This window comes from Camelus bactrianus, chromosome 3, assembly GCF_048773025.1.
Source record: "Camelus bactrianus isolate YW-2024 breed Bactrian camel chromosome 3, ASM4877302v1, whole genome shotgun sequence".
Taxonomy (NCBI): domain Eukaryota; kingdom Metazoa; phylum Chordata; class Mammalia; order Artiodactyla; family Camelidae; genus Camelus; species Camelus bactrianus.
The window spans coordinates 26,695,152-26,720,671 of NC_133541.1; the positions used below are offsets into that span (position 1 = coordinate 26,695,152).

General features: G+C 33.5%; 1 protein-coding gene and 1 pseudogene across 6 annotated transcripts in view; both read right to left on the reverse strand.

Moving 5' to 3' along the window:
* Positions 1-1,095: 1,095 nt before the first annotated feature.
* On the reverse strand, positions 1,096-1,574 carry LOC105069454 (UDP-glucuronosyltransferase 3A1-like; annotated as a pseudogene).
* A 6,341-nt stretch (positions 1,575-7,915) lies between these two features.
* LMBRD2 (LMBR1 domain containing 2) overlaps positions 7,916-25,520 on the reverse strand; it is a 42,133-nt gene continuing 24,528 nt past the window's right edge. For 2 of the 6 annotated variants that reach the window (XM_045517077.2, XM_010955524.3), the window contains 11 exons: positions 25,399-25,512; positions 24,847-25,030; positions 24,056-24,237; positions 23,379-23,512; positions 21,846-21,951; positions 20,923-21,020; positions 19,362-19,465; positions 18,134-18,180; positions 16,709-16,814; positions 14,515-14,644; positions 7,916-13,578 (listed from right to left, as the gene is read on the reverse strand). In XM_045517077.2, the coding sequence (XP_045373033.1) occupies positions 13,494-13,578; positions 14,515-14,644; positions 16,709-16,814; positions 18,134-18,180; positions 19,362-19,465; positions 20,923-21,020; positions 21,846-21,951; positions 23,379-23,512; positions 24,056-24,237; positions 24,847-25,030; positions 25,399-25,512 (1,290 nt within the window). In that variant the 3' untranslated portion in view covers positions 7,916-13,493. Of the gene's footprint in view, positions 13,579-14,514; positions 14,645-16,708; positions 16,815-18,133; positions 18,181-19,361; positions 19,466-19,493; positions 20,443-20,922; positions 21,021-21,845; positions 21,952-23,378; positions 23,513-24,055; positions 24,238-24,846; positions 25,031-25,398; positions 25,513-25,520 lie in introns of those variants that run through there. The other 4 variants (XM_045517076.2, XM_045517075.2, XM_010955525.3 and 1 more) reach the window with 4 other exon arrangements.

The window sequence follows — 25,520 nt, forward strand, 5'->3', positions numbered from 1 at the left end:
GATACTACCAAAACGTTCTCCTAAAATATTGTACCAATGTTCATTCCCACCAGAAATGTGTAACAGTTCTCATTACTTCTTATCTCTGGTATTGTCTGTCTCATTCTTTTTAATGTTAGTCTTTCTGATGGATGTGAAATGATATCTCTTTGTGGTTTTAAGTTGCATTTCTCTGATGACAAATGATGCTACACGTCTCTTCATAAGTTTATTGGCAATTTGGATATCCTTATTTATAAAATGCTCAATCAAGTCTTTTTTCCTTTTTAAAAATTTGGTTGGTATAATTTTTCCTATTTTTAATAGGAATATTTATATATTCTAGATCAGAGTCATTTGTCAGATATACATTGGGGAATATCTTCTCCCAGTATATAGCTGCCTCTTTATTCTCTTAATGAATCTCTTGATGAATTGCAGTTCTTGATGTAAGTCAATTTAGTTACCTTTTGTTTTAAGATTACTGCTTTTTTAGTGTCCAGTACAAAATACCTTTGATTACCCCAAGTTCAAACAGATAGTACTTATTTTCTTCAAGAAGCTTTTGATTTATCTATATACTTAGGTCTATGATTTATTTCAAATTTATTTCTGTGTACAGTGCTGGATACAAGTCAGGGTTCATTTTTTCCCATATAGGTATGCAGTTGCTCCAGAAACATTTATTGAGAAAAAATTTAAACCTTTTTTCCCCACATTAAATTGCATCAGAGTTTGGTCATCAATCAAAAAATCATACGTGTAGGATTTTTTGTGAATGCTGCTAGTCTGTTCTATTGATCTATCTTTATATCTTTATTCCAATATGAACCTGCCTGGATGACATCAGCTTTTAAGTCTTAAAATTAAAAAGACTGACATCACCAAATGTTGGTAAGGATGTGTATATGGCCAAATGTTGGAGAACTATTTAGCAATTTCCTTAAAAGATAAACCCACATTTACCCCATGTCTGAGCAACTGCCATCTCTGCATGAAAGGTACCATTGTGAGGGTGATTCCTCACTTCCAAAAGGAGCTCAAAAGTTCTACTTACTTGAGGTGTTCATTCAACAGGAGGTTATATTAACCTCCAATATTATATATTTAATATATTTAATATATTAAACCTCCAATATAAACAGTGTTAGGAAGCAGGAGCTGGGCAAAATCGAAGGCAAAGTTAGAATTAACAAACCACAGCTCTGCTTTCAGTTGAAGATGGAATAACATTGGCCTAGAGCCTTCTGGGAAATGTTCCCAGGTAGTGTAACCAAACAGCGTGGCTATACCATTCCCCTAAGGAAGAAATGAAGAACATCAGAGAATTCTTCACTTAGCCCTAGAAATCCATGTAATCTGTTAGGGAGGAGTAGAATGCTGGACTGTCAGACACGGGCTCCGGCAGCCCCAAATTCATAATTCTAAATGTGCTAGTAAGGAGGGTTGCAAATGGCCTTCCATGTTTCTCAGCAACCAGGAGAGGGAAGCGATCAACAGCATCAGCCACCACCAGGTGGAAACTCATTCTTTAAGGAGCCCGTGATATCTGCCCTTCTTAACAAATGACTACAATTAGTTGCATGTAACTCCATGATCTTGAAAAGGTTTGTGAATGAATCTCTTCAAAAAAAGAAAAAAAGACGTGAAAGATAATTCAATATTAATGAAAGGTGTTAATCTTAAAACACATGGACGTTTCTTGGCATCAGAAGAAAACATCTAGAAAGCTCTTCCAGCAGCAGCATCCCGCCTGCTCTGCTGCTCTCCCCTGCGAACTTTCTGCTCCAGCTACTGCTCTTTTCATGACCTCCAAATCCACCATGCCATTTCCTTGTTTTTTTGTCATTGCTACAATTCTTTCTGGGTGCTTAGAATGTTCGTGCTCTCTTCCTTCTTCCATTCTTCCCCTCATCTCAATTGTACCCACCATCTTTCAGTGCTCTTCCTGCTCTTCCTTCAGCAGTTACGACTGGTGGCTCTGATCTCCCTCTCCTGGCTGAATGCTGACGCTCATCCATGATGCTCTCAGTTACCTTCCGTTATGTGCTAACTTTGCTCTCAGATGAACCTATGTGGAGCACTTGCTTTCTGGGGCTGTCAGCATCTTGATGACAGGGTCTTGAACACAAGTGGAGGAACAGCATTTTTTATTGAACAAACCACTCTAAAAGCTGTGCGCCAGCGACATCAGCCGGTCTCTTGGTTTCAACTATTGGGCCAACAGATGTCTTCACATCCCACTGGCAGCAAATCTTTCAAAAAAAAAAAAAAAGTCACTGTTGCCTGGGCCTCCTGTTTAAGAGCCAGTGAATGAGGACTTTGTACCTTTGTCCACCCACAAGGGCCCCTTCTGTGATACAGATTCTTAAAACCCTGCTGAGGATTAATATCCTGTGTCAGCTTTTGCCTGAGGTTTTACTTTGTTTTACTGGGGATTCATTTATTTTTCTTTTAATAATGTTTAAACATTTGCTACAGCTTATACAGAATTTAACAAATGCCCCACCTAAGGGATTCTACACTGATGATCTCAGGACCCAGACTATTGGCTGAAAAGAGAGATTCCAACTTCCCATGCCCAGAAGTCAGTCAGCTGATGAAATGAATGATCAGCAATTGAACTGTATGACCTCATTTTACTAAAGTGAAGGCCCGACTAAAGTGAAGTTCTCTCTGAGAGAGAACTCTGCCCTGTGCCCTCTGGGGAGTGATGTTGGGAGAGACAGAGACATGGCTCAAGGCGGGGAGAATCTGTACCCTGTATGCTAGAACCCCTGGGAGCTTTGCAAATACATCTGTGCCTGGATTTCATTATAAAACATTTACATAAGACACTCTGAAATGGAACCGAGACATAAGTAGTCTTTCAGAATTCCTCAGGTCATTCTAATATGCAGCCAGTTTTCAGAATAACTGTTCTGGAGGGAAAGAGAAGGCAAAGAAGTATTTACTCTAACATAAGGACACAGGGTATATCACCACTCACATATATTTAAATGGTTCAAATATATTTACAATTGGTTCAGAAGAAAGAAGAGGGAATGCACTAATGTTGGGGAAAACATCGTTCAAACTTCTGTTTCAATAAGAAAATCCCTTCTGTGAGGAAAATTCCTGATAATAATTGGGAGCAAGTGAGAGGAAGTTGTTTCATCAGCTCAGCAGTGGAACAGGTAGGGCAGGCTTCTTTCCAAAGAATACAAAGTTATGAGGGAGAAATAAAGGTGACCAAATGCATGGTCAGTTCAGGCTATGGTATGTTTGATGAGGGGGTCTTCTGATTGGATCAGAGGGGGAAAAGCAGACATCTAGCATAAGGCCAGAAAGAGACAGGCCAAGGAGGTCTTGAATTCAAACAAGCTTGTTTCTTTTCTCATTCTTAGGGCTTTTCTCTCTTATGATTATGGAACAGACAATGTTGAAGAGAAGTGGTGATGACGGCATCCTTGGCTTGCTCTGAATCGTAAAGGTAAAGATTGCAGCATTAAGGATGACATTCGCAGCACTTTTGGGTTCTTGTTTATACATTTACATGTCTATATATATGTATGCAGATATGTATCCTTTATCAGAAAAAAAGTTTTAAATTTTCTTGTCTTTTTTATTATTTTTGAAGTGTACTTGATGTACAATATAAGTTACACATGTATAATATAGTGATTCAATTTTTAAAGGTTATACTCCATTTATAGTGATTATAAAATATTGGCTATATTCTGTGTTGTACAATATATCCTTGTAGCTTATTTTATACACAATAGTTTGTATTTCTTAATCCATTACCCCTAAACTGCCCCTTCTCCTTCCCTCTCCCAATTAGTAACCTCTATTTTGTTCTCTGTATGTTTATATCCGTATCTGCTATATTCACTAGTTTGCTGTTTTTAGAGTCCTCCTAAGTGATATCATACAGTATTCATCTTTGTCTGACTTATTTCACTTAGCATAATACCCCCCAAGTCCATCCATATCATTGCAAATGGCAACATTTCATTCTTTTTAATGGCTGGATAGTATTCCATTGCATATGTATACCACATCTTTATCCATTTATCTGTTGATACTTAGGTTGCTTCCCTATCTTGGCAATTGTAAAAGATGCTGCTATGAACATTGGGGTGTATGTATCTTTTTGAATTAGTGTTTTTGGTTTTTTTGGATATACACCCAGGAGTGGAATTGCTGGGTCATATTGTACTTCTGTTTTCAGTTTTTTGGGAAACCTCCACACTGTTTTCCACAGTGGCTGCACCAAACTACATTTCCACCAACAGTGTAAAGGTTTTTTTTTTTTTTGTTTTTTTTTCTCTCCACATCCTTGCCAACATTTGCTATTTGTATTCTTTTTGATGATAGCCATTCTGACAGGTGTGTGATGATAACCATATCCCACTGTGGCTTTGATTTGAATTTCTCTAATTATTAGTAATGGTGAGCATCTTTTCACGTGCTTGTTGGCCATCTGCATGTCCTCTTTGGAAAAATGTCTATTCAGGTCTTCTGCCCATTTTTTAATTGGGTTGCTTTTTTATGTTTAGTTGTATGAGCTGTTTATATATTGTGGATATTAACCCCTTATTGGCCATATAATTTGCAAATATTTTCTCCCATTCAGTAAGTTGTCTTTTCATCTTGTCAATGGCATCTTTTGCTATGCAAAAGCATTTAAGTTGAAATAGGTCACATTGCTTATTTTTGCTTTTACTTCCTTTGCTTTAGGAGACAGATTCCAAAAAATATTGCTACGATTTAAATCAAAGAGTGTTTTGCCTATGTTTTCTTCTAGGAGTTTTGTGGTTTCTGGTCGTATATTTAGGTTTTTAATCCATTTTGAGTTTATTTTTGTATATGGTGTTAGAGAATGTTCTAATTTCATTCTTTTCATATGTAGCTGTCCAGTTTTTCCAGCACCATTTACTGAAAAGACTGTCTTTTCTCCATTGTATATTCTTGCCTCCTTTGTCATAGATTAAGTGACCGTAAGTGCATGGGTTTATTTCTAGGCTCTTTATTGTGTTTATTGTGACCTACATGTCTGTTTTTGTGCCAGTAACATACTATTTGATTACTGGAGCTTTGTAGTATAGTCTGAGGTCGGGGAGCATGATTCCTCCAGCCCTTTCTTCTTTCTCAAGATTGTTTTGCAGTAATTTGGGGTTCTTCTTTAAACATATGCATATCTTTATATATACATGTAGATATGCATTCTTTATCAGAATAAAAATAATGCTTTTTAAAAAGTAGAATTTTACATGCTGTGCATAAAAATTATTAAATGCTGTACATAAAAATAGAAATTTTAAAAATATAAATGTCAAATTTTATTAAAGTTTTCTGCATCTATTTGAGATGATCATGTGATTTTTACTTTCAACTATTTTTAGAAAACTTTTACATTTTGAAATGTAGATACATTCAGAAAATTGCATAAAATATAAATGTATAGTAAATGAGTATATATAGAAAAATGTTTGTAAAAACGCCCAAGTACAAAAATCAAAACACTGAAAACACTGCCCTTAGTAACCCAAAGACTGAGTGATACTGCTGAATATTCATCCCTATCAGAAGCATACTCTGACTTATATAGTAAATTAAATGACTTTCTTTATAGTTTGCTCAACTATAAGTGCACTTCTAAACAATAAAATCTTAGTTTTGGGGTTATTTTTGTTCTTTTGCTCTTTTGAATTGATTTTTTTAATCATTCCATTTTCCCTCTATTTGAAGCTGTATCTTATTTCTATTCTTTTAATGATTACCAAAGAGATTAAGGTAGCATGCATCCTTAACTGAAAGTCTGGCTTAAGCAGTATCTTTACTCCTCCTGGATGTTACTATGAATGTCAAACACTATAATGCAGTTTCCTCCACTCCCAACTTATATGGTATAAGTTATGTAATTTAAGTCTCTATATATTTTAACTTTATTATGAAATAAAATGTACATATAGCAAAGCATGTACTGTTTAGCAATTCATTACCAAGTGAACACCTGAAAAACCACCACCCAAGTCAAGAAAGAGAACACAGGCAGCAATCTGGAAGCTTCTCTTGTGCTCCATCCCATCACTAATTCCCTTCCTCCTCCTCAAAGGTAAGCAATAGCCTGACATGTTTGGTAATCTCCTCCTGGTTTATTTTTTTATGATTTTACTACAAAGCATTAATCTTTTGACTCTACAGCTTTATCTTTTTTTTGAACTTAAAATATGTAGAATCACACTATGTTTTCATGTCTGGATTCTTTGGAGCCACATTATGTTTGAGTTTCATCCATGTTGTTGCACAGATGTAATTAATTCATTATCACTTAGTTATTCATATATATACTTATCATATTGAATAAATAAACCCATTCTGTTCATTGAGTTATCTATGGTTGAAAAAATTATGAATAAAGTATGAACATTCTTGCACATGTCTCTGGGTACACATATACACACATTTTTGTGTGATATATATACCAATTGTCAAGCCTAAGTTCACCTTCTGGAAGGTGGGAGTGGACCATATATGTCGGGAGTGGAAGAAACTGCATTAATAGTGTTCCAAAGTCCTGTAGCATCCAGGAGGAGTAAAGATACTGCTTAAGCTAGATTTCCAGTTAAGACTTTCATGTTTTCTCCTGTTACCTTCCAGAAGTTTTGTGTTATAGTTTTAGTTAATTTGAATTAATTTTTGTGATGATTTTGTATAAAGTCAATGTCTACACTTTTTTTTTTTTTTTGCATGTGGTTGTTCAGTGTTCCAGCATCATTTGTTGCAAAGACTATCCTTTCTCCACTGAATTGCCTTTGTTCCTTTGTCAAAGATAAATTGACTATATGTATGTGGGTTTATTTCTGGGCTCTCTGTTTTGCTCCATTGTCAGTTTGCCCATTCTTTTGCCAATCCCACAATGTCTTGATTATTGTAGCTTTATAGTGAGTCTTGAAGTTGGTAGTGTCAGTACACTTTCAATATTGTGTTGGCTCTTCTGGGCCTTTTGCTTCTCCATATGAACTTTAGAATCAGTTTGTCAACATCCACAAAGTAACTTATTGGGGTTTTAATTGGGATTACATTGAATCTATAGATCAATTTGGGAAGAAATGACATCTTGGCAATATTGAGTCTTCCTGTCTCTCTCCATTTATTTTGTTCTTTGATTTCTTTCATCAGACTTTTGCAGTTTTCTTCACATAGGTCTTAGATACATTTTGTTAGATTTATACCTAAGTATTTAATTTGGGGGGGGTGCTAATGTAAATGGTATTGTTTCTAATTTCAAATTCCACTCCTCCATTGCTAGTAAAAGGGAAAGTATATGTTAACCTTATATCCTGCAAATTTCCTACAGTCATTTATTAGTTCCAGGAGTTTTGTTTATTTTGGGGTTTGTTTTTTTTTTTTTTTTTTGGTCAATTCTTTTGGATTGCTATGTAGACAATCATATCATCTGCAAACCAAGACAGTTTTATTTCTTCCTTCCAAATATGTGTATCTTTTATTTCCTTTTCTTGTCTTATTGCATGCATTAGCTAGGACTAACATAAATGGTGTTGTATTTTTAATTTCAAATTTCAACTGTTCTTTTTGGCATATTGGAAAGCAATGCTGTTTTCTTGGTCAGCCTGGCCAGGTTTCATCAATTTTATTGATCTTTTCAAACACTCTGTTTTTGATTCCATTGATTTTCTTTATCGTTTTCCTGTTTTCAGTTTCACTGATTTCTGCTCTAATTTTTTTGTAACAATTACTATTTTAATTCTAAACACAAGATAAAGTAATGTGGAACCTGAAGTACAGACATTTAATTATTTACCTTAAAATATTTCTTTTGTAATACCTGTTAATAAATTTGTAAGGAACAAAAAAATGCCTCAGTCTACTTAAAAGTTTAATCTCAATGATGGTATGAAGTAAAACAAATAATCAGCAAAATTCTTAGTAACTTGTAGAAATGTACTTTATTTCATGCAAAGTTACATAATTTCTTACACTTTAACAGATAATCAAATAAACATTTCAAAAATTCATTACATCACAGTAAGTTAAAATACTACAGAGCAATTGCAAGACCATGAGTTTGTCAAAACCAAACTGAGAGAACATTATGCATAGATAAGGCCAAAGATGCTAACTTACTTATGGTAGCACTTTGCAGGTTTTTCCAAATTCATATTTGAAAATGTTGTGAGAATCTGGAGAGAAAAATAGTTAAATCTACAACGCATTGGTCAGAAAGGAAAACATTTGCCATTACATACCAAGCAGTAACAGCTGATTAAAGATAAATTTGGCATCATGCACCAAAAATGAACATAATGAACATTTTGAAAATTATGATCAGATGTACATTTGAAAAGACTTATCTTCTATTTCACCTAATCCACTGAATTAAATAAGTAACAAGTACTTTATTAATGCAACACAGAAATTAGGCTTTTGGTATGCTTTGCTTGGGTACTGGCACGTATTAAAAGATACTAAAGAGATTTATGAATATTTCAAATTCTACTAGACTACTGAATTTTAGAATACTGCCCTAAGGAAATAGGTTCTGGGCAGAACTTATTTGAGAAAGATTTTTAAACTACTTAAAAGCAATGCTACAATTAGTTACCTACAAAAACATTTTATAAAAATTAAATACCAGGAAGTAACAACATCAACATTAGAGTTCTTTTTTCAATGCTACAATGTATAAATATATATTAGATTACAGTAATTTAAAAGAAAGATCCACATGCTCTCTACCTTATAAATGAGAAAAATCCAAGTTGGTTTCAAAATATGGACAAAAACAAATCCATTGGATTGCTTAAAAAAAAAAAACACAGAATCTCTCCCCTACAACTTGGTGTACCAAATAGGGAAGACGCTAGCCAGTATTCTTTTGAGATATACAGCTTTAAGTGACTAGGTTGATAAGATTGATGTCAATAACTCAAAACAGTGTTGTACAGTCAGATTAACAAATTATGACCTTATCCTACATGTCTGCCACAGTAAACCACTCTTTCTAGTCTTTTGCACTAAGTACAATAATAATCTCCTTTTGCAAAATGATTTGCGATCAAGACAAAAGAAAAGATTTTCATGGGAAAAAAGGTTAATTCTTCCCAGGGAGGGTTAAAAACAAATGTCTTCTAGGATTTCTATGAGAAAGGAACATGCCAATATTCTTGCTTTATTAACAAATTCAAAATTACAGCAAGGCTTTGATCAACCTCAGTGGACAAATCTTTTGAAAATGGAAATAAAATTGTAGGAAAACCAGACTGAACATGAAAGGGATTAGGGGAAAGGGCATGTTCCCATTGCAGTGGGACCAGAGATGGACAGGGCTAGTGGCTATTCCACTGGTGTAGATGGCTCACAGGGCCTGGTTTCCAGGAGTTGGTACAAGGGATAACACTGCCTAGTCTTCCAAGTCTCTGAGCAGAAAAAAGTCTCTGAGTTGGAAAGAAGTACCCCACACAGAGCAAATTCATATTTCAGAATGTCTCCTGTAACCCTCTTGTATTGTTCCAACCTCTCTTAACAAAAACTTTGACAATGATGTATGTTATTTACGAATTCCTTTTCATAAAAAAGAGGTCTCAAGGTTCTTAATGTTTTGGGTTTGTTTGTTTGGTTTTTAACAATCACTGTTTTTGGAAATCTAATTTTATGCTGAAACATTACACTGAGAATAATTCATTTTACTGAAGTGCCCTACTTAAGTGACAAAAAAAGACAATACACTGAGCTAGCATGCATCACATTTACATTCAGATGTTGCTTAGTTGCCTAGCAAAACCTGTTTCACTACTTTATGTGCAATACTGCTATTCAAGTCGTGGGATTTGTAGTCAGAACTACTACCTTTTACATGTACTCATCATCAAAAAACAACTGTGTACACAAAACAAATGGAAGAAAAATCTGTCAGCACAGTCTAAGTTATACTATAAAGAGAGGCATCAGAAAGGAAGGAAAGTATAAAAGGAATGAGAGATGAAGGAAGAAAGGAAAGATAAAACTCTAAATCCATTTACTTCTTAACATTTAGAATTCAATACAATATATTACACTTTGCAGATTCAAGTATGTTAAGATTATTCAGGGACGTGTTTTGCCTCTTAGTGCAAATATATTTATCCTTGTGATTTTCAGGCATGGCCCACTCAAATCACAAGCATAAAATTCACATTACTGAACAGTGTGAATTATAATTATGGAGAGTTTATTTTTCCTTTAAAATAGTAATCAACACAAAAATCAAGAACATTCCCTAAATCTACTAAAGGTATTTAAAAATGAGGTTTGCTACTGTACATCAATGAAACTTCTTCATTAATACTCTAAACTATACTTTAAAAAAACACAGACTTTCCTATCCACATTTAATTTCATTTGGGTACATATCCAGAGTAAATTTAAGAAATGACAATATAATCAAATAGTAGAGCCCCAAAACAAATCAAATAGCAACATTTTTTTTTTTAGAAAGTTTCGATTGTCAAATTCTCTGATCTGTAAATAAATAGCCCTCGCATGTTCTGATTTGCTTCTTACTATTGTGAAATGAGGGTCTCTTGTGTGATGAAATTATTCCAAAGGCCTTCTATTCATTTGATAAGAGAACACATTCTGATAATTAGGCTTATTTTAATAATGATTTTTACAGAAATGCTCTATTGATAATAATAAATTATTAATGCAGTAACAAAAGTTAATTAGCAAATTATAGGTTAATGAAATTAACAGATTATTCATTGTTACTTTCTGCAATGGTTATTTTGAATTACTGGCTTATAGAATATCCTTACCTAACAATTACTTAGAAAAATAATTTAGAAAATTTAATCAGATAGCTATTGTTATGTAAGAAAGACATCAAAAGGTAACTGCCAGAAGTAATTCTTCAAGAAAGGTACTTTACATGCAAAGTGTATGAACTTAGTAGTAATGTTTTGCAGTAGATGTCATTACATTTTCATAAGTTTCTCAAAACAGAAAATGTCCGTTCTTACTACAGTTTTTTATATAAGGTGGCTTAACAAATATTAACTTAGTTCCCCAGCAATAAACTCAGTGGTTAAATCATTACCTTCTCAACACAAATGTACCCAGCCAGGTAACCTACCTATATGATCTGATCATATATGAAATCCTGCTAGATAAATCCTGATTGAAAAGTTGAATACTCTGGATCACTCAAACAACCAAAAATTACTTTGAAAATGACTCCAAAGTCGTAAAGGGATCTATACCATTTGTGAATTATTACATATAGTTCGATTATTATAAAAAAATTAATAATGAAGGAAAGTAGTACATTCCCATATTTCTATCGACTTATCTCAAGGTATTATGAGTTATAAAGTAATTGGATCATCTCCTCTCTTTTTCTGGTTCTATTTCTACAGTAGCATCTGAGTTTCATGATAAAGCCTGATGAGAAACAACATTATACCTAAGGAAAATATTCCAAAGTAAACCCAAAGACTAAATAATAAAACAGTATTATTTTCACAGGATTTTGATGAAGTATTCCAAAAAGAGTTTTTGCTTGGGGGACTTACAAGCTTCTCTGTAATAATAAGAAACTGGACCCCCTTCTGGGGTGATCCTTTTCCTATCTAATACCTTCAAATACCATTTAAGGAAACCAGAACAGCTAACAACTTATTTTGTCTTTTTAAACTCCACTATATAAACATCAACTCAATACCCTCACAATAGCTTTGTGAGGTAGATCAGGAGGTAAACAGCAAGTATCATTTTCATTTCGAAAAAGAAGAAATTGAGGCACTAAAAGGTTACATGACTTGCCCAAAGTTTCAATGGTCAATCATGAAATTACAAACAGTGTTAAATTATCTCTGCTCCTGGCCTACTGCTCTCTAATGATACTTCACAATAAAAGGCTGTGTGTGTGTGTGTGTGTGTGTGTGTGTGTGTGTCCTTAAATGGACAGCTGATATAACCTTCGAGAGTAAAATCTATCCACTGATAATTATTTTAAAGGGGATCTAATCTCAGAGATTGTAAAAATTTTTAAAAATCAGATAATTAGGATGATACGCTAGTCCTTTCAGTATCTGCATAGAACTGTGTCTTTTTAAAAATTTACGTGATAACACTAAGAGGAAAATAAAAAATTTAAATTATGATTCAGGGAAAAATTACCTTCAAGAAACATATAATCAAATTGTTAGGGTGACTGTATAATTCACCTTCAAACTGGGATACTTAAGAGTGAAAATGAACACTATTAAAAGTTACGCAGGATAATAGATGTTAAACTAAGATGGCCGTGGGCAAGTTCAAGTATGATCACCATTGGGTGAATCCACAGTACGGATTCTCTAAGAGCTGCAAATACTTCAGGGACATAAAAACTCTCTGCAAGTATGTTGTGCTCAACTACATCCACTGTGCAATAAAAACGCTGATGATTTAAAATATAACATCTAACTTTGGCTTAAACACAAAGTTTTAAAAATTCAATTTAAAATAATATATTTAACCAACAAGTTATTACACATCTCCATTATAATAGAGTTTTCTGTTCTCTGTAAACCACAATTTAAGTGTTAGTAATAACACTAAAGATTCACTTTGTAACATTTGAATAACCAGATGTTCCTTTTCAAAAGGCATAAAGAGGCACCTTTAAAAAGCAGAGAATTTTGTGGGGCTCTTTGGCTATTAAAAAAAACCCCACACTTCACCATTAATAATTGCAATTCTCCTTGAGTGGAATGATCAACACTTAAATCAGTATGCTAAATGATAAAGGGGAACACCTCTCTAAAACGAAATCTTTTACAAAGCAATACCAAAAGCATAAGATAATTTCCAGTTACTACCAGAGACTGAAAAAGTAATACACTGCCTGATTATAGTACACATGCTGAAGATACAAACACTATCAGTTGAAGTATAATCTTAATTATACATGCAAAAACCTCACTAATTTACATACAGAGTTGAAAAAGCTTTCTACATTCAGTTATGTCTGGTAAGTAAGCTTTGTTTTAAGACATGGGTTTTGTAAATATGGTTATTATCTGAGGTCTCCATCTCTTTGGGAAACAGAGGATCAACACATCCTTTAGAAACAGCATAAATGTAAATCACAATAATAAAACTATATAACATTATTCAGTTATGACTTATGGCTTCCTTGGACCTTTAAAACAACTTTCCTGAAAAAAATTAATCTGAAACAAATTTAACTACATATTTTCAACATATACGATCTTCATCATGAATGAAATCCTTCCACCGTAACTGTACTTCTAAGGCAGACATTTCAGGAATGGTATGTAATGAATCCTATTAGAAAAGATGACACTCTATTTCAGTGAACAATATAAACTATTATTAACTAAGATGTGATTAATTTTAGTGCCTTTTTTTATCCTGACACTTTTCACTGAGAGTTAAGTGTAAATTCTAGGGCATACAGATGTTCATAAAGACTGAACTTATGTGTTGATCTTGGTTAGTTATTCCATAAATTCATACAGACTTTAAACATCGTCAAATATTCTGCTGCGAGACATTGAGAGGTATCGTCCACCAGGCTGATACCTGAAAGGTGGATAAAGAAATGATCTGAGGCATCAAAAATAATAAAGGAGGAGAGAAAAATAAGAACACATTAAGAGGAAGTGGCTACATAGTTTGTAAGCACTGTAAAATCTATTCAGTAGCTGAAATCAGAAACTTATTCTCAAAGGATGTTATTCCAAAGGGATTTACCTAATTACAAACCAACCAACAACTGTTTTAGAACCTATGCCATATGACTCATATGGCAGGGTGAGAGACGTAAAAAGAAAAGGGTGGGGAGATGCACAACAAACACATCACGGAACGTAAGAGATATTAATAGATATTCTAGATATTAATCTAGATTGTTGAATATAAATACACTATTCTCGCTTCCTTGCTATTTATAAGCAATACTATAGCAAATAACTTCATGTATATATTTTGCTTTTGTTTAATTATTTTCACATAGTATAGTGGCTAAAAGCACAGACTCTGTAGCCAGAGTTCCAGGGTTTAAATGCCTGTCATTTACAAGGTTTGTGATCCTGGGTAAGTTACTGAGCCTCTCTAGATTCAAATTCAATTGGATTTACAACCATAAAATACAATTATTATTGTTAAAGTGCTTAGAATAGTGTCTGACACCCAGTCATAGCTATGTAACTTTTGCTAAATTGGATACATTTCATAAATGGGATTGTCAGAAATAAGCATATAAATACTGTTAAGATTCTACCAATTGATTGCAATTCTTCTTTCTTATTTATAATACCACTAGTTGCTTATGAAGATACTTTTAATTGCCACCACTGTATGCTATTATTCCTTAACTACAAAAGCATCAGAAGGTATAAAAAGGTATCAAAGGTTGCTTAATATGCTTTTTATTGGTAGTAAAGATGAGTATTTTCCTTACATTTATTTATCTTGTCAAGGCAGAACGTTATCAAAATTTCAGAGGAATGCTGGAGCCAAAATGGCACAGCTGGAACTTACCTTCCTGACTCAGATTCAAGAGGATCATCAGTGAATGTTTCTGCATTAAAATCCAAAGGTTCTGCATCTTGGAGAAGTTCTATTCGGTCCCTTTCACTCCTATTATTAGATCTGGTATATTTGGATGCTGCTGCAAAGGAAGAAAAAAAGTCCACTTACTATTGTCTTTGTGGGTCACAATCTATGGACACACAGAAAGAAAATTCAAGATTATAAAGAATCTTTATTTTGATAGTGAAGACAATATTAAGAAAAAATAACTACATGGTTATCTTAAAATCAGATTAAAATGATAAATAGTATGACAGAAAATAACAAAGAAAAGTTCTCCCTTTAGCTAGTCAAAGCTCAGAAGCAGCTACAGTGCAAAGACTTAATATGAATTAGAATTAATACTTAACTATGGTATCGTAACAGTGAAACTGTTCAAATCAAATCTAGTTTCAGCTGGTTTCACACAGTGAATCCAGGGCTGTTACATCTCATTTCTCAGCTAGGATTTTCTTTAAGGTATAATCAACTCAAACGCTTCAAGAAAGGCCTGAGTCTTTTTCCCACGAGGCAAGAGTTCAGGGCAGTAATGTCCAACAGAAATAAATTGCAAGCCCCATATTTACTTTTAAATTTTCTACCAGCTACATTAAGAAGAAATAGGTGAAATTAATTTTAATATATTTAATTTAGCCCAATATATCCAAAATATTATCATTTCAACATGGGGTACCAGCCATATTGCAAATGCTCAACTGCCATATGTGGCTAGTGGTTACTATCCTGATCAATGCAGGTCTAGAGAACTCTCTCTTTATGTGATATAAGGTTTTCTTCATAAAGAACCTAAAGTTTTCATGTTATTCTGAGCAGTCCAATAGCTTCAATAAAACTATGATACAATTCTTTTTGAAAACTTAAGGCAAGCCAATCTCTCACACCTTACGTTTTTGTCATCTTGGACTCTGTCCTTCATCATTTCCCTCATTCATCAGCAAACACTTGTTGCCTACCAAATGTCAGGCATCATCCTCCCTCTGTTTTTGAGTTTTAACTGAAACTTTAGCTTTCTTCTATTTCCTCTACCCTAAATATCATCCAACACATCCTCTCCTCTTCATCTTCAGGGCCACTGTTTATTTTATGCCCTCATCATTTTTTGACTGAATTACTAAAACAGATACTAAACTGGTTTCTGTGTCTCACTTCCCAGGAAATCATGCTTTTTATAGATGTCAAATTTGTCTTTCTAAACCAAAAATCTAAATCATGCTTCTTTCTAGATTGAAATCTTATCTTTGGGATAAAACCCAGACTTCTGAGCATGATAATACCTGTTTACCAACTATCTCTGCAGCCTCCCCTCTCATCGGGCTCCTCATACTTTAGGCTGTAGTCACAGAGAAAAACCTAAATTTCCCCAAAGGTTCTCACATGCCACTCATTCTTCCTTTTAAAGACACCTTCACCTGGCTAAGTACTACTCATTTCTAAACAGCATTTCTTTATAAAACAAATCCTTTCCCAATAAAGAATTCTTTTTCCATCCTCTGAGCCAAGTTCCCTCAGCATCAGGTGTGCACCCTTATACTACCTGAGCATTCCTGCATTTCCCCCAAAGACAAACAACCTCTGCCTTCTATTTAGTGCTGAATCCTGGACAAAAACAGGTTTCCTGTTGCTTTCCAGAAGCAGGTAGCAGGGTCAAGGGGAGGTTTCTTAACTCAACCCACCAGCAAATGTCCTCTGCCTGGTATCAGTCCCTCACTAAATTATGGGTATCCCAAGGGTGGAAATTTATCTTCTTTGTATTCCTGGGAAAGTACCTGACATATATGGGCCAGTCAGTAAATTATTATAAAAATGGCTGAATATCCTACACCTACTAATAGGAAAGTAAAGAAAAACATCTAGGTAAATAGAAATCAGTATCTGCCTAGAATATGACTGGGATAAGAATTGTTATTTAGGGTAGTACAATTACAACTATTCATTTGATGTCTCAGATGTCTCCTCCTACCAGAATGCATATGTGAGTTTCCCTTTCCTCCCCTATGCTGAGAGTTAAGAAGGGAAAGTCACTGCAGAACCACGTGTACAGTTCTATAAAGATATTTCTGGATGGGTAGCCTAATCCTCAGTCTCTATGCAAGCAAGCACAAGAAGAAAAATTTCTAAGAAAACTAGACAATAAACTACTTACATCGGTTGGTACTAATATCTGAGAAGTTTGATTCTTTTGGGTCAATATGAACATTTCTGTTCCTAGTAGAATCTTCTCTACTGTGCCCATAACGTTCTTTCCATTCCTAGCAAAGAAACACACATGAATATACGACACAAGAACTCACAGTGAGAAAATAATTCATCAGTGTTAACAGATTTAGATTATATATAGAAAGTAATAGGATCTAATTTCTTTTTCATCAGGAAGTCATCAGATAATCAATATAATTAGAACAGTACCTTTAAAACTCAGATCAATAATTTTCTTATCTCAACATGATTTTAAGTCACCAAACTTAACCTGAATGAAGACATTTATAGACATTTTTGCTAGCTATGACTATTTTTAGTTATTGAATTCTTCTATTTAAAATGTCAAAATAATAGTAAGGTTACCCTGACCATATAAAAGTTATGATAACTCATAATGAGATGTTAACAAAATTTTCTTCCACCCCAATAAACTACAAATCTTAGACACCTGAAAAGTCATTTTTCACAGCAGAATTAAGAGTACTACACAAACATAATTAGATAATGACATATGGCATTGTATATTAACTGTGCTAAAACCATATTCACTGGAATTATACTCATTAAATTCTTACAGCTGAAAGGGATTTTAGAGGTACTAATTAAACCTCCAGTGCAGTGCAGGATCTCATTTAAAATAACCATGCCAGATGTTATTTGGCTGTCTTACTAGAAGACCTGGAAATTTCTATGTGTCATCCCATTGCAATTCTGGTAAACTATGGAAGTTTTCATAGAGAGGTGAACTCTGTCCAGTAACTTCCACTCTTTGGTCCTAGTTATGCCTTCTGAAATAAAGAATGAGTCTCCTCTTACATGACACACACTAAAATACACAAAGATAACTATCATGTTTGCTGGGTCTTCACTTTTCCAGCATGGACACACCCAGGTGTTGAAAATTTGTGGTAACTGTGACTAGATTTTTCTCATTTTTTGCCTTTTCATTCTCTGGGAGGTCAGTTTGCCTCAGCAAATGAAGGACTAAAGAAAAATTAAAGAGGAATAAAATTAATGTCATATTACAAAAAAAGGCATAATTTTAAAGCAATCAAAATCACTTTAATAGCAGGATTACATAAATTTATTCACTTATTCAATAAATATTTACTGAGCACCTACCTTAGACAAGAAACTCTTAGATGTTAGACATGAAGCAATTTATTACTAATGACTTTTTAGAACAGGGCTGACAGGACACCTCACATGCATGTTTGCAACTATTAAAATGGCCTTTCTGTAAAAATATATCCTGTGTCACTTCCCTACTATTCTTTGGCTTTTAGCCAATTATTCTAAATCAATAAAATTCTTACGATACTTCACATTAATCTCTAGGTTACAGCAATTTAATAAGTACTGTACTTACTCTTCTTCGATTTTCACCTTCTTCTTGTCGTTGCCTTTTTCTCTTCTCTAGAGACAGAAAAGTGGTCTCAAATTTGGTATAACATGATTTAATTAGATATAGAATAACTGAAGTAAAGGTATCAGGCTATGACCAATTTCCTTTAAATTACTACAGAGTCAAAGGTAATAGGTTATTGTTGGAAAGAACCTTACAGGTCACCTAACTCTACAGAGAATACCTTCTCTACTTTTGTTGAAGATGGCCCTTTCAGCGCTATCTAGTTTTAGTGAGGAAGAAGTTCTTCCCCATGGTGACTTAAAATTTGTTTTTCTGTAACTTCTCTTTTTCGTTACATCTTATCTTCTAAACTAAGTTCATACTTCTTTCTGTATAAGAGTCTTTTCCATTCCTTTCTTCTGGCCATATATTCAGTGGTTCTCTCTCATAAGATATGCCCTACAGACTCATCATTCCAGCTATCCTCTCTAAATTCCTTCTGACTTATCAGTCTCACTCTTGAAAATCTTACCCAGGACTAGACATTATATTCCAGATGAAGTCTAATTAATTCAAAAAGCAGTAGAACTATTATATTAACTAGACACTACCTTCCTATGAGAGTATGTGAAGGCTAGACTGGCTTATTTTAGAGCCACAACACAATTTGGCTAACTTTTAAGTTAGATCACACAAGAACCCCAGACCCAGGTAGGGAGGGTATCTAAGAGCCAACATCCTAAAACTCACGTTTTGTTCTTCTTTCCCCCCAATTCTACCATCACTTGAACGTCAAGAAATTTGGTACAGTCAGTTTTGAGATTAGATTCTAGCAGAGTGTCATATATTCTACCAGGTTGTTAATGATCATCACATTCTAAAACCCAGTCTTGGCTTGAATGATTTCCTATGCAGCATTAAAATAATGATGATTCTTTAACAAGTTTTATAATTGTATTTAACTTGGCAAATCAATTTCAAAGCAAACAGGAAAATGACTCTAATACCAAACAAGGACATTATTTAGTTGCGGACATATTAATAATTTCTGCTGAATTTCTTACAAACAGATGAAACAATCATTTGTTTTTAAATTATTTTTGCTATGAAAGCTTTATGTAGAATTTTAGCTAAAATAATTAATTTGTGATTTCTTAAGATCAACTAGAAGTTATAAATTATACAAACATTAATTTTGTATTTTGAGTCTTAGTACTTTCCTTTCATTTATTTGAAAAGACAAACTTACCTCGTCTGATTAATTCTTTTCCTTCATCAACTAAGTCTGATGTCATATCATTATCTCCCATGAACTGCTGGAAACCAAGTAGATTCAAACAACGAGTTCCCAAACTAGTAAAGGTAGATTTTCAAAAAGATAACCATTATTTTACACTGTAAATGCTTAAATTATTCTTTAGTACTGTCACCCAAAAGAAACCTATGTTTTACTATTAGTTATCATGTCAAGTTACATAGAGTGACATTTGTCTTTCTTGAATAAGTGCTTATTTCCCTTTCTAGGATGCTTAAATGCCTAGTACTCCACTGACTAGGGTATGCACCATAACCAGATTTTTTCCTTTTATAGTTGACAAGGCACTATCCCACCCATCTATTCCTTGATTCATATAATAATCTAGTAAGAGAAAAAGAGATGCTAATCTTACCAACCTAACTACTAACATGATAAGACATGATTTATATAACACAAGCTCCTAATGTTCCGTTTGTAGTTTATAAACTTTTTAAGTGAAAAAGCATATAATCAAAATTTAGTTTTAGACATCCAAAAGATGATTAGTCTCTTCCTTTAATACACCATTTTCATAATATAAACCTCTGTTTTTTTCTACTTTACATAAAAAAAATTGAAAATATTAGATTTTCTATCAGTTCATATTAACAGTTTTAAATTATAATCCTTTAGCTCCTTTACTTACAGTAAGGTAAAATATAGATGTTTTTAAAAATTCAATAGCGAATTTATTCAAACAATACCTGTCTGTTTACTCAATATCCTGATATTAGTACATATATAGTGTTTATGGTAACTATATAATGGTATTGGAAGATTTAAATGAAAAGTGGTTAGATGAAACTCATTTTTGTTAGAAAAGCAAACTGATTGACATCAATAAATTTTTTTTTAAAGTAGCATTTTTGGTGTGTCATGGAGCACATAAGCAGTGAAGAGGATAGGCAGAGTACAGGATGAGGGCACCTGACACGTGGAATTGGGAAGACAGGGCACTAGGAAGTCAAACATACCTGTCCTTTAAGTCCTTTTGAGTCTTACCTCTGCCAAGATTCTACCACTTTTTCTGATCCTATAGAAAAAGCAGCCTCATATGTACTGCCTGATTACAATTGCTCCTCACCTGACCCATTGTGCTGGCTATGGTCTGAAGTATCTACAAACCCAAAAATGACCATGGGGAAAAGCCCTCAGAATAATTTATGCTACTGGATATAAGCTGGGCATGGAGGTGTTTTATAAGCTACATTGACTGCCAGTATCAAAGGTCAGGACTTGGAGTTAACATTCTGTAATTAACCCTATCACTTTGTAGTCTAAATACTTGTAAGAGAACAACTCTACCTCCCTTTTCTTGACAATATCTCGGGAGGAAGAACTTGACGCAATCATTCAAGCAATCTCTTTAAACTATCCCTAGCATCCCCAAAGCCACAATAAAACAAAGAACCAAAATCCAACCAGTGAATATTTAAAAGAGCTTTAAGGTTAGAAAGAATATCCAGATCAATCTAAGAGTATGTGGGAAAATAAGCAATGTTAAGTTTCTTACCTAAAATAAGTAGCAATGCAGAGAATTACCACCAACATAGGATAATATATATAGAACCCATCTGCAATAAAGGATAAAACTTTCATGGAACCCATAATCTGAGGAGCAAGAAAAAATTAAGTTAAATTAGTACAAGTTCTATATCTTCCATCCATTTTCATCATTAGAAAATTTGCCCAGAAACTGTTATATCAATAAATTTGGAGTTTTCAAAAAACGAAGCACTAAATAGACTAATTTTTAAGTTCTCATCACAAGAGAAAAAGGAAACTAACTGTGAGGTGATGGATATTAACTAAACTTATTGTGGTAATAATTTCACAACATATACATATATCAATTTATATTGTACACAAACTAATACAATGTTATATATGTCTATTATATCTTAATTTGCTTATTTATTAAGATTTTCTCCTAGATGAAATTAATATTTTATATTTATTACTGAAAATCATCAAATATGTTAAGACCATAAACAGAAAAGTTAATATTATTATAGGTCAGGTCTACTGATACTACTCAGCTGGACAACCTAAAAATATATATATATATTTTTTAAATTGAAGTATAGTTGATTTACAATGTTGTGTTAGTTTCTGGTGTACAGCATAGTGATTCAGTTATATATATACACATACGTGGATACATATTCTTTTCCATTATAGGTTATTACACACTATTGATTATAGTTCCCTGTGCTATACAATAGGACCTTGTTTCAAAAAATAATTTTTTATTAAAATCACTTTTATCCAATTATTAGTAATTACATATATAACTCTTTGAAAGAAAGTTTTAGTTATTTTATAAAGATCTAATAATGCTACACAACTTTTCTGCCAGCATTAAAGATAAATTTCACAATAATAGCATCCCATGTAGATAATGAATCTAAAGAACTCTTTTCTGAACATACTTACAGATGTATAAGCAGTTGGCTGTGTATTCTGGTGAGAGATGGATGAATCCATATGGGTCAAACCCAAGAAATTAAGACATAAAGGAGGAGTCAAACGGCAAAATAACCTGCAATAAGCATTTATAAACACAATACATAAGATTATATATATATCATAAAGCAGCAAAATACATTTTATATTATGTTGAAATACATTAAGAACATTGTAGATCATTGTAACTATTATTCTCATCTATTTGTATTTTGAATTCTAACTCGGAATTGCCCTTACTTACTTGGAAGACATTCTGAATATCCTATTAATCACATCCTCCTTAAAAACAGCAACACCTACATGACAAAATGCCAGCCTCAGGACACCTCCTTTGGTGGTGTTTGCACTGCTTTATCTGAACAATTTGTAGAGGAGCTTTGTATGTACCTCTTCCAAGTCTACCATCTGTGCAATCTGTCTCAATAGCATGATAAGAACAGTAACATCCTCAAGGTGAACTGAATTCAGTACATAAAAGATCCAAACTTGTATCAAAGTATGTCACTCTGACAACTATAGGTATAAATAATTGTTAGAGCCCAGTTTTGACCAGATAAAAAGAGAACATAGCTGGAGATAAAAATGATGAGAGGGTATGAATACAAAGAGGTAATGTGAGGAGTTTTTTTTATGGTGATAGAACAGTTCTGTATCTTGATTGTGCTTGTGGTTACAGGAATCTACACTAATACACACAGACACAGACACAGACACACACACACACACATACACACACACAAATGAATAAAGGATAAAAAAATGATGAGAACTAAATAAGGTCTGTAATCTAGTTAACCATAATGTATCAATGTAAATTTCCTGGTTTTGATATAGTACAAACGCCACATAAGATGTCTCTATTGGGGGAAGTTGGGTGAAGGTTAATAGGACTCTTTGTATTATACTTGCAACTTGCTTTGAATCTCTAATTATTTGTGGGAAAAGTTAAAAAGAGTCTTAGAGATGCTTCAGATATTGATTTCTCTTGAAGTTCCCCAAATCTGGCTTTTATAAAAACCTAGTATGACTAATTTAACAACATGGACAAATAATAGATTGTGCAACCTAGTCCAAGCTAGAGCCATCTCTCTAAACCTCTGCTAAAGTTCTTAGCAAAGAGTATTCTTTTTGGTGTTCTTAGTCCTTCATAATTCAGTTCCAGGCCACTGAATCTCAGAATACTTTCTCGGTCTACCTTCATCTCTAAATTCTCAAATGTTCCTGTCATTACTAACTTACTTATTGACTCTCTTAACCGGTAAATCCAGGCTCACTATATCTTTCTTTTCCTTTCTAATCTAGCATACCTATTTTAACCTTAAACTTCAAGCAGAATTTAGCTAGCAATCGACAAGCATCTAATTAATACTAAAACCTAATCAATTAGCTCATAGAAATACAGGTGCTAGTGGAAGGTCCATAAATAAGAAATAAAAGAGAGAACCATGAAAATACATGCAATGGAGACATTTTTCTTGTTTCTTAACACAATCTACTTACATGCCACTGAAAAGAAGGCTGTAAGCATCAGTCTGATGATGGGAAGCCAAGTAATAATAGTTAAATACACGAATCCTGAACACAGTAGAATAAACACAGATACTGAGGAAGAAGATGGAAAGGAAGCAAGCAATCTAAACAAAAAAACGAAACAAAAAACCCAGTTTAAGACTAAAAGACTTCAGCACTTTGTGTACAATCACAAGCCCTGTACTTTAATTTCAGCTAACATTTACTGACATTCTAAAATTTAAGCATAGTCACAATTTTTTAAACTCCTAAGAAAATGAAATTATGAAAAAAATCTACATCTCAATTAGTCCCACATCCTATCCATAAGTTTCAAATCCACCTCCTGAAGTGAGCCTGTTCTCCCATTCCCTTGGAAACTCTTCACATGAAGTTATGAAGCTTCATTGGCATAAAGAGGATCAAGGTATTCTCATAAAAATATTTTGCAATGTTTTGCATCTTTTCATCTCTCCTCAAATACAGTTCTTAGTTTCTATAGTCTGAGAAAAATGTTGAAGCTCATTTTTAGAAGTCTGAATAATAACACTGTGCGAAACTTCAATGCTTTCATTATTACTAAAAGAAATATATGGAGAAAAGATACAACAGTTAAGAATTACACTATAAACTGACATTTATTTATGATAGATATAAAGTAAACTGACCTCAATATAAATATAATTGTATGTTTTTTCGGCCAGCTGTATGAAAACTGCAAAGAGGGATAAGACAGGTGTAGTGCTAAAGAATGTGCACTCTGACCACACAACAATCACGGAGAAGATGGACAACACCACAGCAAGTATCCTATAAAACCACGGCCGCAAAAGACACTCCCAGTACCACTCTGGAAGATAAAAGAAAAAAATGATTAGGAAAACCATAAAGGAATAACAGCGTATTCACGGTGTTTTGAAAAAATAAGGTAAACAGAAGTTCTAATACTGTGACACTGTGGTATTCTCATTAAGTTCTTCACACTAAATTTGATAATATTTATAGAAAATTTACTAAATAATCATAAAGGAGAATAAAATAATTATGACTATTGAATGTAGGTTTTGCAAATAGACTAATAAATGTAAATAATCAAAGAGGACATTTTAGGGGAACATTTTAGTAGTATATCAAGACTAAAGATGAGAGCCAAGCTTCTGATTTAAAATTGCTTAAAATTCTAATTGTTTCAAATACATAATATGTATATAAAATATTCTTGATATACTGCATATATTTTTGCATAGAATTTCGGTTATATGTGAAGTAACAGTGGAAACTGACAGATAATAAGTTATATGACAAGTAAAATAATTTTGGGAGGGAAGTTTATCAGACATATAATATTACCACTTAGTATAAGTTAAATGACACAAATGCAATTCAACTCTGCATTGGTAAAAAAAAATATACTACCCTTCAGAAAAATCATCATTGAAATTTATATCAAATTACATACCAATAGTAGGATTATAAAAATATTGAATAAATCTATTTTCTGGCTCCGGAGATTGAAAGGTGTGAACAAACTGACAAGTACCACTAGTTTCATTTTTTGCTACATCTTCTAGATAAAATGCTTGTTCCAAAAGAATCTGCCACTGTACTTGAGTTCGGCGGTGTCTCTGAACTGAATAAATCACCTAGAAAAGAGAATAGGGGTATACCCGTCAGTGTTCTGATCCAACAGCAGTCCAACTCCCCACTAAGGAGCATGTCTGGGTTGTCACAACAGTGGGGAAGTGTGAGTAGCATCTACTGGGTGGAGCCAAGGATGTTAATATTCTCAAATATATGTAATTATGCTCAGGGAATAATTCTCCCTCCCCAAATGCCAACAGTGCCCTTGCCGAGAAACACAAAGTTCAAACACTTCAAAGAATGATGATAAGGACAGGATCAAAGGAAGTTTCTAATACATATTCAGTCAAAATTTCTTTTTTTGTGGGCAGTAACTATGAATCTAACTAAAATTGTCAGAAGGTAAAATGGCTATAATTAACAGAGTTACCTGTTTATGTAGTTTTACCAGACTTTTTTCACTTGGATAGGCATTACGCTTTTCATCAAAATCTTCATAATCATCCATGTTCCTACCCATTTTTTCCTGATATTCTACAGGGCACTGAAAGG